The sequence below is a fragment of the Pipistrellus kuhlii genome, unplaced genomic scaffold (assembly GCF_014108245.1).
Source record: "Pipistrellus kuhlii isolate mPipKuh1 unplaced genomic scaffold, mPipKuh1.p scaffold_m20_p_6, whole genome shotgun sequence".
Classification (NCBI taxonomy): domain Eukaryota; kingdom Metazoa; phylum Chordata; class Mammalia; order Chiroptera; family Vespertilionidae; genus Pipistrellus; species Pipistrellus kuhlii.
In genome coordinates, this window is record NW_023425562.1 from 52,781,572 (window position 1) to 52,794,268 (window position 12,697).

Here is a 12,697-nt window from a genome sequence, read left to right on the forward strand (position 1 = left end):
ATACCGGGCTCATTGGGGGAGAGCATAGACTGTTTGGCAGCAGGCGAAAATCGAGGGCACCTTTCTCTCAGAGGTGCTGGCAGTGAGTACTAAAGGACCCGCATAGGGCGGGGCTGACGGAAGCCAAAGCTGTAGGCTCCACCCTGAAACCCTGCCCCATCCAAGCAGAACACAGAAACTTTTAAGGCTACCAACACAGGAAAGCTGCGAAAATGCCGAGACGAAATAGATCACAAACGAAAGAAATGGAGGACAAAAAGCGACTGGATATAGAGTTCAAATCTACGCTTATAAGGTTTTTCAAGAATTTCCTAGAAAAGATGGATAAGACCTATGAGGAGATGAAAAGGGATCAACTAGAATTAATAAGGAATCAACCAGAAATGATAAGGGATCAACAAGAAATAAAGAATACATTGACTGAAATAAAAATATTATACAGAGTCCTAAAAACAGAATGGAAGATCACAAGAATCAAGTCAAAGAGTTGGAACATAAAGAGCCAGAAGACACTCCTCCGCAGAAGCTAGAAGGCAAGAGAATCCAGAAAATTGAAGATAATGTAAGAAACCTCTGGGACAACTTCAAGCAAACCAACATCAGAATTATGGGGGTCCCAGAAGATGAGAGAGAGCAAGATATTGAAAACTGAAAGAAAGAAATAGGGACAGAAAACTTCCCCCACCTGGTGAAAGAATTAGATTTACAAGTCCAGGAAGCACACAGAACTCCAAACAAAAGAAATCCAAAGAGGACCACACCAAGACAAATCATAATTAAAATTCCAAGAGCAAAAGACAAAGAGAGAATATTAAGAGCAGCAAGAGCAAAGAAGGTAGTTACCTATAAAGGAGCACCTATACGATTGTCAGCTGATTTCTCAACAGAAACCATGCAGGCCAGATGGGAATGGCAAGAAATATTCAAGGTGATGAATAGTAAGAACCTACAGCCAAAGATAATCTATCCAGCAAAGCTATCACTCAAAATCGAAGGTCAGATAAAGAGCTTCACTAATAAAAAAAAAGCTAAAGGAGTTCATCACCACCAAACCAGAATTATATGAATTGCTGAAGGGGGTTCTTTCAGAAGAGAAAGTAAATAAAGATAAAAATTATGAACAACAAATACGCAACTATCAACAAGTGAATCTAAAAACCAAGGGAATTAAAAAAAATCTGATGAACAATATTAACTGGTGAATATAATAGAATCAGAGGTATGGAAGGGGAGTGAACTGACGATTCTTGAGGAAAAGGGGAGAGAGGGATGTGGGAAGAGACTGAACATAAACTGCACCTATGGATGAGGACAATGGGGGGTGGGGAAAAGGCAGAGGGTGGGTGGGAACCTGGTGGAGGAGAGCAATGGTGTGGGGGGGAGAGGGGGGAAGGAACATTTGTAATAATATGAACAAAAAAATTTATTTAAAAAAAAAAGTCTCAAAGTATGTATATGGTGAGCACTGATAGCAGTTGGTAGAAAGTTGATGAGCATTCAGTCTATTATTCATTATAGAGGTTGTGACATTTTATAGATTTCATTTGATTTTTGTGAAAATTTTACTCATATACTGTTTAATTTATATTCAATCTCTAATGAGCCACTAATTAAAAACAATGTCTAAGAAACAATACTGAAATGATTACAAATGATAAGCATTAGAATAATTCTGTAAATAGGCCTCAAAATGATCTTCAATAAATTTGTGAATTTCACTCACTTGCTCAAAATTATTATAAAGTATATTAAGATGCCTCAGATCTTCAAAAATCTATGTTAAAGAATAATATAGGTAACAATATAGAATAGGTATATTCAATTTGTTAAGTTTACTAGAAATAAATACTATCCACATAAGCATGTATCATGTGAAGAAAAGAGCTTTTAGTTTCAAATGCCTCATCTGACCATTTAGAAAAACTTTTTTTAAAGTCACTGGTTTATTTATCTGAGGGGGAAAAATACAAAAAATACAAATGTTAGGTAATGAAAGCACTTTGTGTATTAATACTATAGCCCAGTACATGACATTTGTGCACTCGGGAGGGTGCCTTGGCCCAGGCTGCGCCCTCTCAGACATCCTTAGCGCTGCTGTGGAGGCGGGAGGATCCCGCCACTGCCACTGCACTCACCAGCAGTGAGTTTGGCTTCTGGCTGAGCAGCACTTCCCCTGTAGGAGTGCAATGACCACCCGGGGACAGCTCCTGCACTGAGTGTCTGCTCCCCAATGGTCAGTGTTCATCACAGTGACCGTTCGGTCTATTTGCATATTAGCCTTTTATTATATAGGATGTGACAACTAGTTACTATATTTTTATATACCGTATTTTCTGTATTTTCCGGCGTATAAGACGACCCCCTAATTTTACAGTTAAAACATAGGTTTAGGCCTATATTCGCTGTATAAGACTACCCCCCACTTCCGAGGCAACACTAGTTCTTTTTTTAATAGACCGCCTCTCTGACTCTGGTCAATCTGAGCAGGCTTTTTACTAGAACACAGTGTAGCTTCGGGTACAGAACATGTATAATTTGCATGCATAAAAAGCCTGCTCGGATTGGCAACTGGTGTTGCCTCGGAAGTGGGGGGTAGTCTTATACAGCGAATATAGGCCTAAACCTATGTTTTAACTGTAAAATTAGGGGGTCGTCTTATACGCCCAGTCGTCTTATAAGCCGGAAATATACGGTACATTTGGGTCCCCAAACCAAGTATTTTAAAATCCATTTGTTAAGCCTAGCTGGTGTGGTTCAGTGGTTGAATGTCAACTCATAAACCAGGATGTCATGGTTCAATTCCCAGTCAGGGCACACACCTGGTTATGGGTTTGATCCCCAGTAGGAGGAGTGCAGGAGACAGCCAACCAATCAGTCTCTCTCATCATTGATGTCCTCTCTCTTTCTCTCCCTTCCTATCTCTGAAATCAATAAAAACATTTTTAATCCATTTGTTGATAAATCATACTTCTTTCATTTTAATAAAGAAATCCTATATAATAAAAGCCTAATATGCAAATTGTCCCTTCAACTGGAAATTTGACCAGGAGACAAAGCTGGCTGGCCAACCGCCTGCAGCCCCTCACCCCGGCCCGGCCCCAATTGGGGAGGGCCAGCCAGACCCCACCCATGTACAAATCCATGCACCGGGCCTCTAGTTTTACATATAATTTCTTTCAGTGTGAGTGCTCAAACCAACATTTGAGGCTTTGTCATTAGGGTTGAAATTGAGCTAATATCCTACATCTATGAATTAACACTGAAGAGAACACTAATATATAAACAAATACACATGGATATATATTGTAACAGTGTCTAACAGCAAAACATTAGAAAATAACTGATCAATAGCGAACTAGTAAAATAAGTGATAGTCCATTCATACTTAGGAATATTATGTAGCTATATAAGGGAGGTTAGACCTGTATCTACTCAGCTAAAAAGATAACTGTTATAAAGTTGTGGAAGAAAACATTTTCTTCCTTTTTTTAAAGGAAGAAAATCCCCGTGTAGGTCCTATGTGAGCATCATAATAAAACAAAACTATCTTTTAAAGTTAAATTTAAGAATAAATTTTCAAACTCTACTTCAAACAAAGTTAAGAGCTGCTAAGAATGGCCCATGAGCATTTCAGGGGCAATAGTGATAGTATCATCAATCAAACTGGAGAAAGTAAAGAAAATGAAAGACTAGAAAAACAGAAATATCTAAAAAGAAACAAAAAGGGCCAAAACCAGTTTGGTTCAGTGGATAGTGTGTCGGTCTGCGGACTGAAAGGTCCCAGGTTCAATTCCGGTCAAGGGCATGTACATTGGTTGCGGGCACATCCCCAATAGGGGATGTGCAGAAGGCAGCTGGTCGATGTTTCTCTCTGATTGACGTTTCTAGCTCTCTCTCCCTCTCCCTTCCTCTCTGTGAAAACCAATAAAATATATATATTTTTAAATAAAAATAAAATAAAAACAAAAAGGGAACTAGAGGAAGGAGTTCTAGGATAGGAGAGAAAGAAAAAGATGAGAGAGAAGAAAGAAGAAAAGAAAACAAGTGAGACCTTTTTAAAACTGCATTTCTGCTTAGCTACTAAACAAAATATACTTTAGAAAATACTTCCAAACCTACACTGTAACGGGTTGCTTCCATTTGGGACTGTTTGTATTGTTACATTTTTCTGTCTTCTTTGACTGTCCATCTACTGTAACTTCCACGTAAGGACTTGGTCCAAACCAATTCTTTTTATTTTCTTTAAGTTTTGCTGAAATGACTAAAAGAAAAGAAAAAATATTTCAATATTTGAGTTGATAGTTCATCTTCAAAACACTTTAATTTCATAAAGGTTATTTAAGCATTATTACTTTTACTCAGAGGAGCAGGTTTACTCTAAAATATTTACTAATTTTATTCACTCATGAATATTTTCTCCCATCCTAGTAAATTAATATAGGACTTCCCCACATCATCCACCCAAACTCCCATCAGTATCACTGGTATAGTAGCCCACTATTATTATCAATCATCTCAGAACTCTGAGGTCAATTAAATAGTACACTGACAGACAGCCCGGCCAGTGTCATTCAGTGGTAGAGCATTGACCTATAAACCCAGAAGGTCATAGGCCTAGATTTCGGCTTGGGGGCAGGCAGGATGCAGCAGATCACTGATTCTCTCCTCATCATTGATGTTTCTGTCTGTCTCTCCCTGTTTCTCCCCTCTGCGGAAAAAAAAATTTTAAAGCAAAAACTTTACCCCCAAAAAAGTATACTGATAAACTTGGTCAACAAATACTTGGTCTACCATGTGTCAGATATTGCTCTAAACTGTGGATAGAACAATTTAAAATAGAAGAGACATTGGCTCTCAAGAAATTAGATCCTAGTTAGAGAAAAATCTTTGTGACGAAAAACAAACTAATGTGCCAGAATGACTTGATAGTAAGGAAGACTAAGGAGGAAGTACTTTTACAAAGCATCTAAATGGCAAGGAGCTAGTCATGTGAAGACTAGAGTTGTAAATAGACATATCCAAAGAAAAGTACAGCAAGTGGGAAGAATGGTAAACGAAATCACATTAGGGTATTAAACCAAGATAAGAAATTTGGATTTTATTTAAGCATGCTGGAAAGCTACTGGAAGAAGTGTTATAAACTAAGATTACTTTTAGCATCTCATAGATCTCATATTAGCAAGAGCTTCCTACATTGTGCATATTAACCTTAACCCTTGAGTTTAGTCACTTTTGCCATAAAGTAGCCTTGTCCAAGTTCCTTGGATGGTACACCAAATATATTCCAGTCTAGCAGAGCACCCTATGGTTTCCACAAGTAACAAGTCATTGCTTCTCTATATATGAGGTGATCAGTCAAAATTGGTTTAGCTCAGTGGATAAGAGCGTCGGCCTGTGGACTGAAGGGTCCCAGGTTCGATTCTGGTCAAGGTTCGATACCTTGGTTGCGGGCACATCCCCAGTAGGGGTGTGCAAGAGGCAGCTGATCGATGATTCTCTCTCATCAATGTTTCTAACTCTCCATCCCTCTCTCTTCCTCTCTGTAAAAAATCAATAAATATATATTTTAAAAAGTAAATGAGGTGATCATATCCAAGGAATAACTCTACTCTCTGGATATCTACTCTAGCACATAAGTTTAGAGTAGCGGTCACCAACCGGTGATCCGTAAGCTCCGAAAGGTTGTTGACCACTGGTTTAGAGAATGCCATTGCCCATCAAGGTGAAGGGACCCTTTGTAGATGCTAGCAAAGTCTGCAGAGCAGCTATCCAAGAAGCTCAATGTACAGTCCAAATCATAGACAGTCTGGGCATCCTAACAGGCATAATTCCAGATGGCAGCCCTGAATCTCTTGACTTCACACAAATAATTCTGTGTTTTTGTGTTTCTGTGCCTTTTTGGTAGCATTCAAACTAGCCATAGACTTACTATTCTAATGGTGCATGCACATTCTACAATATTAAGTAGACCTTCATCATTATTTTTAAATGCTTATTATAATAAAGTTCAACCTAATTTGAAATAAATATGCATTACCAAAAAAAAGGCCCAGCCGCAGTGGCTCAATGGTTAAGCATTGACCTATAACCCAGGAAGTCACGGTTTGATTCCCAGTTCGGGCACATGCCCAGGTTGTGGGCTATCCGATCCCCAGTATGAGGGAGGTGGGAAGGTATAGGAGGCAGCTGATCAATGATTCTCTCTCATCAGTGATGTTTCTATCTCTCTTCCTCTCCCTTCCTCTCTGAAACCAATAAAAAAAATAAAATAAACATTAAAAAAAAAAGAAAAGCTGCAAGAGATAATGCTAGAAAACTAGGCAATAAGGAGCCACTGAGTACGTTTAAGTAAAGGAGTATTACTATTCAACAAATTTACTGGGTACCCGTAACACATCAGGTATTATTATGGGCACTGAGGAAACAGATGATCAGATTAACACTCAAACATCATTCTTCTGCTGTGGGAAAAAAAATTAAAGGGAGAGAAAAGTAGGGATAAGAAGCTAATAGAGTCATCTTAATCAAGAAATTGACAGTGATCACCCTGGCCAGTTTACACAGTGGTTACAGTGTTGACCTTCAGACCCACGGGTCTGGATTCAATTCCACCTTGGTTACAAGTTCCCAGCCCTTGTTGGGGTGAGTGCAGGAGGCAGCCAAATGATACGTTTCTCTCACATAAATGTTTCTTTCTCTCCCTCCTCCCTCCTTTCCACTCTCTCTCTAGAAACCAATGCAAAAAAATATCTTCTGTTGAAACCAGTTTGGCTCAGTAGATAGAGTGATGGCCTGTGGACTGAAAGGTCCTTGGTTTTCTATTCCTGTCAAGAGCATGTACCTTGATTGCGGGCACATCCCCAGTAGGGGGTGGGCAAGAGGCAGCTGATTGAAGATTCTTTCTCATCAATGTTTCTAACTCTCCCTCTCTCTTCCTCTCTGTAAAAAAATCAATATATTTAGCCAAAACTGGTTTGGCTCAGTGGATGGAGCGTCGGTCTGCGGACTGAAAGGTCCCAGGTTCGATTCCAGTCAGGGGCACGTATATTGGTTGCGAGCAAATCCCCGGTGGGGAGTGTGTAGGAGGCAGCTGGTTGATGATTCTCTCTCATCGATGTTTCTAACTCTCTATCCCTCTCCCTTCCTCTCTGTAAAAATCAATAAAATATATATATATATTTTTTAAAAATCAATATACTAAAAAAAAAAAGGAAAAGAAATATCCTCTGGGGGGGATTTAAAAAAAAAAATTTGAGAGTGGTTTCGACTAGGGTGGTGAACATGGATATGGGGAAAATAACTATTTCTTATTGAGAACCAATAGGATTAGATTGCATGTGGAAGTTGGGAAAAGAAGCAAGAAGGATAATTCCCAGGTCTCTAGCATGAATAGCTGGATAGATGGTATCATTTAATAATATGGAAAAGAACATAATTGAGGAGAGTGAAATGGGCCAGAAATCAAGAGTTTTATAATGAGTGTATAAAATTTGAGATGCTTATGGAACACCTAAGGGGAAACACTAAGAAAAAAGTATTTTTCAGAACAGAATATATTCAAGTGGGGACCAGACTCATCTCTGATTAATGTGTACTATAAAGTTCTAGTACCAATACAGAACCAAATTCAATCATAGGATTGCCACAGAAAAATATAAAAATCCTACTTTTAATTCGTTGATAGTCTGAGAAAAGAAGAAAACAAGCCCAAATAATTATGCAAAAATATTATGTCTCTGGGGGCTCTTGTGGTCCTCTGAAACTGATTAAATCTAGAACAAAGAGCAAATGCAGACCTGATAGGAAGAGAATATTCTGCCGCTAATGGCTTTTTAGGGTTCAAACTTTCGAAAGCTATTTTGCCACATAACACCACCCAGTCTCACAAAGTCATTTCAGGAAACTTTAAATGAGTAAATGAAAGAGGAAGAGAAACTAACACCAACTATTAGAATTTACAGTGTGTCTGATGCTTAAATATTGTCATTCTAATACTCATCCTGACTATTCTATGAGGTAGGTGTTATCATCTTAATTTTTAAAATATATTTTATTGATTTCAGAAAGGAAGGGAGAGATAGAAACATCAATGATAAGAGAGAATCATTAATCTTGCATGACCCACACTAAGGATTGAGCCTGCAATTAGGGCATGTCCTGACCGAGAATCGAACCCTGACCTCCTGGTTCACAGATCAATGCTCAACCACTGAGCCACGCTGGCCGGTCATCACCCCACCACTGCTGCTGGCCTCCCTCCGTGGGAGGCCACCAGGCGGCTGATCAGGGGACAGCACTGGCTGCCACTGGTAGCTGCCCCTTCCCCCCCCATTGCCATCCCCTCCCTCTACTGCTGGCATGCACCTTGGCTGGCCTGGCACTGCCTGCTCGCCGGCCCTGCCACCGACCGATTGGTCGTTCTGCTGTTCAGTTGATTTGCATATCACGCTTTTATTATATAGGATTAAGTAATCAGAATGAGGACTAAAACCAGGGACATTAAATCCCCTGAAGAGAATAATTAGTATATACAGATTTGTTGATAAAACTGGAGGCAGGGGCTAGATGACCTCCTCAAAAGTTTAACTGTAGAAGTTCAAATGGCACACTAGTCAAAATATTAAAAGTATTTATGATTCTCTATTATAATTTGTGCATCTATCTGACAAATCATACAAAAAACAATATTTCCTATTAAACTCAAATTTGAACAGCTATATGGTTATTCAGGTTTTGTCCACACATTAATTAGATTCAAGTTATAGAAGGTGTTACTAAAGTACTGGGTACTATACTATCTTATTTTATGTAAATGCCAAAAAGGAAAGGTGTGGCTGCCTTTTGTTTGATACTCCTAAAAGAACATAGGGAAATTAAAATTCATTCAAGTTCTCTAAACCAGTGTTTTTCAACCTTTTTTGGGCAAAGGCACACTTGTTTCATGAAAAAAATCACGAGGCACACCACCATTAGAAAATGTTAAAAAATTTAACTCTGTGCCTATATTGACTATATATAAAGTAATTCTCTTGAATAGGAATCAAATAAACACAAAGAAAGTATTTTATAATTACTTTATTATGAAATATTAAGTAAACAAAATAGTGAAAAATTATAAAATTCTTGTCTTGTCTGCACCTACGGCACACCAGGCAACATCTCTAGTGTGCCGCGGAACAGCGGTTGAAAAACGCTGCTCTAAACAATCATTTATCAATAATAGCACTATGAATTATTCTTTTAAATCTCTATTTTGCTACAATCCTGCATAATAAAAGGGTATTATGCAAATTGACCCTAACAGTGGCATGACCGGGAATGACCAGTTACTATGACGCGCACTGACCACCGGGAGGAGCTCAGCTCAGCTCAGCCAAAGCTGGGCTGATGGCTGCGAGCACAGCGGCAGTGGCAGGAGCCTCTCCCACCTCCTCAGCAGCACTAAGAATGTCCGACAGGTGGACATCCCCCGAGGACTCCCAGGCTGCCAAAGGCCCCGGCTGGCAGCTGGAAGGCTCCGACAGACTCTGATCAATGAATGACCAGACCAAGGGACCCTAGCCGTGCACGAATTTCATGCACCAGGCCTCTAGTTATTCATAATAGCCAAAAAGTATAAACAACCTAAACACCAATCAACTGATGAATGGATAAATAAAATGTGGTATGCCCATACATGCAATATTATTTGACAAAAAAAGGAAAAGAAAAAAAAAAAAAGAAGAAATGAAATACCGTATTTTTCAGACCATAAGACGCACTTTTTTCCCCCCAGAAGTGGGGGGAAAAAGTCCCTGCGTCTTATGGTCCAAATATAGCCTACACATATACTTTAAAAAAAAAGTTTTTTTACTTGCCCGGCTCTGTGTGGTCTCTGTGTGCTTGCCCGGCTCTAAAATGGTTCTAAATGCTGCTGTTTACTTTACAGGGTTGATTACATGTGTTTATGACTGTGATGTTGGGTTTTAATGCACAGAAAATATTTTAGGACACTATTTGTTTCAGAATCTTTTTTTCTTCATTTCCCTTCTCTAAAAACTGGTGCGTCTTATGGTCCGGTGCGTCTTATGGTCCGAAAAATACGGTACTAATACATGTTACTCAAGAATGAATTTCCTGAAATAAAAATGTAAATGGTCAGAGCACCAGCCTAAACAGCAAAGGGTTGCAAGTGCACACTGTGCCCCAGCCCATCCGCCCATCAGGGCACATGCAGCCAATCAATGTGTCTCTCTCATATCAATGTTTCTTCCTCTCTCCTCTCCCTCCCACACTCTTTTTGAAAAGCAATGGGGAAAATATCCTTGGGTAAGGATTAACAGCAACAAAAATGTAATTTTTACATATCTACACATTTTGTTCATTCATTAAGCAAATATTAATTCAGCACCTGATATGTAACAGCCACTAAAGATTTTCTTCTCTTAACATTATTTTTTATGTTGGGGGCAGAGGGAGTAAAGTAGTGGGTCTTTTAAAGACTTACCAGTGATCTGAAGTTGTGATTTCATGGTCAGGCTACCCATTGACCCAAGCTGTGATCCACTGTCAGACATACCACCAATAGGACAGCAAACCTGAACATGGCAAAGAAAAAACTTGTAAACATAAAAAATTCCCATTTAAAAAATATGTAAATGGGGCTAACCAGGCCATTTCCACATCCCACTGAATGCAGCAAAATAATCAAAGGTCTTCACATTGCTAAAAATAATTTTCAATTCTAAGTATTCATCTTGCTTAACCTACCAGAAAAATCTGACATGATTAATCACTCCTCCTTCTGAGGTTTACCATCTTTCCTTGAGTTTTGAAGACACATTCTCTAAGTTTATGTCCTACCCTCCCTGATTGCTCCTTAGTCTCCTCTGACAATTCATTCTCTTCTGTCTGCTCTTTTAATGTTGGAGTAACCTAGGACTCAGTTATTGGTTCCCTCTTATCCTGATACTCAGTTCCTCAAAAATATCATCCATTCTGCACAGCAAAAGAAACAAAATGAAAAGGAAGCCCACTGTATTGTAGAACATATTGACAATGATACTTCTGATAAAGGGTTAATTTCCAAAATATATAATGAACTCATAAAACTTAAAAGAAAGACAGACAATTCAATTAAAAATAGACAAAGGACCTAAATAGACACTTTTCCAAAGAGGGCATGCAGAAGGCCAAGACATATGAAAAAAATCACTGATCATCAGAGAAATAGAAATTAAAACGACAATGAGGTATCACCTCACACCTGTCAGAATGGCTACTATAACAAATCAACAAATGACAAGTACTGGTGAGGATGTGAAGAAAATGAACCCTCCTGCACTGCTGGTGGAAATGCAGACTGGCGCAGCCATTATGGAAAACAGTATGGAGTTTCCTCAAGAATTAAATATGGAGCTGCCATTTGACCCAGTGATCCCACTTTAGGAATATATCCTAAGAAACCTGAAACACCAATCAGAAAGAACGTATGTACCCTATGTACATAGCAGCACAATTTACAATAATTAAAACCTGGAAACAGCCCAAGTGCCCGTCAGTAGATGAGTAGATAAAAAAAGCTGTGGTATACTTATACTATAGAATACTATGCAGCAGTAAAAAAGAATCTGTTATCCTTTGAGATAGCATGTAGGGACCTGCAGAGTATCATATTAAGTGAAATAAGTCAGTCAGAGAAAGACCAGTATCACATGATCACACTCATAATGGAATATAAGTAACAAAATAAACTGATAAACGCAGAATCACGAGTGGGGGTAGGGTGGAGGGGGGAAGAGATAAACCAAAGAACTTGTATGTATATATGCATAATCCATAGACAATAGATAGTGAAGGCCTGGGGAAGGGGACAGGGTGGGTTACAAGAAGGAAAAAACAATGGAGGAAAAAAGGGTACATATGCTATACTTTCAATAATAAAGATTTACATAATTAAAAAAATAAAAAATATATCATCCAGTGGTATGGCTTTACATATCTATATACCAGAGAGTTCCAACTTTATATTTCTACTAGAGACCCAGTATATGAAATTCATGCACTCAGGGGGGTAGAGGGAGTGTCCCTCAGCCCAGCCTGCACCCTCTTGCAGTTCGGGAGCCGACAGTCGGACATCCTTAGCACTGCTGCAGAGGCGAGAGAGGCCCTTAAATACAAATCTACTTTTTTCCTTTTCTTAACTATCTCAGTGCAAGCCACAAACATCCTTGCTATGTCAACAAATTACTACAAGTCATTAAAACTGGTCTCCCTACCTTTCCACTTGCTCCCAACTCCACCTCCCTCCCTCTCTCTCCCTTCATCCATTTTCCACATAGCAACTATGGTACTTTTTAAAAAATGAAGTTAGAATAGACACTTTTTGAAAGTGGACATACAGAAGGCCAAGAGACATATGAAAACATACTCAAAGTCACTAATCATCCAAGAGATGCAAATCAAAACAACAATGAGGTATCATCTCACACCTGTTAGAGAATGGCTATCAGCAAATCAACAAATGACAAGTGCTAGTGAGGATGTGGAGAAAAAGGAACCCTCACACACTGCTGGTAAGAATGCAGAATGATGCAGCCATTGTGGAGAACAGTATGGAGTTTCCTTAAAAATTTAAAAATGGAACTCCCTGGGACCCTTTCCCCCCTCCCTACGTAGGAGTCAGTTCTGTGGGACTCTTCCCCCTCCCGACGCGGGA

The 12,697-nt window shown here is 39.1% G+C and overlaps 1 protein-coding gene across 8 annotated transcripts in view; it reads right to left on the reverse strand.

The window, feature by feature from the left end:
• The window catches only part of ITCH (itchy E3 ubiquitin protein ligase), a 78,630-nt gene that overhangs the window by 49,979 nt on the left and 15,954 nt on the right, over nucleotides 1-12,697 (reverse strand). For 6 of the 8 annotated variants that reach the window (XM_045574577.1, XM_045574576.1, XM_045574579.1 and 3 more), the window contains 2 exons: nucleotides 10,487-10,577; nucleotides 4,120-4,261 (listed from right to left, as the gene is read on the reverse strand). In XM_045574577.1, coding sequence (XP_045430533.1) covers nucleotides 4,120-4,261; nucleotides 10,487-10,556 — 212 coding nt within the window. In that variant the 5' untranslated portion in view covers nucleotides 10,557-10,577. Of the gene's footprint in view, nucleotides 1-4,119; nucleotides 4,262-10,486; nucleotides 10,578-10,749; nucleotides 10,769-12,697 lie in introns of those variants that run through there. The other 2 variants (XM_045574578.1, XM_045574582.1) reach the window with 2 other exon arrangements.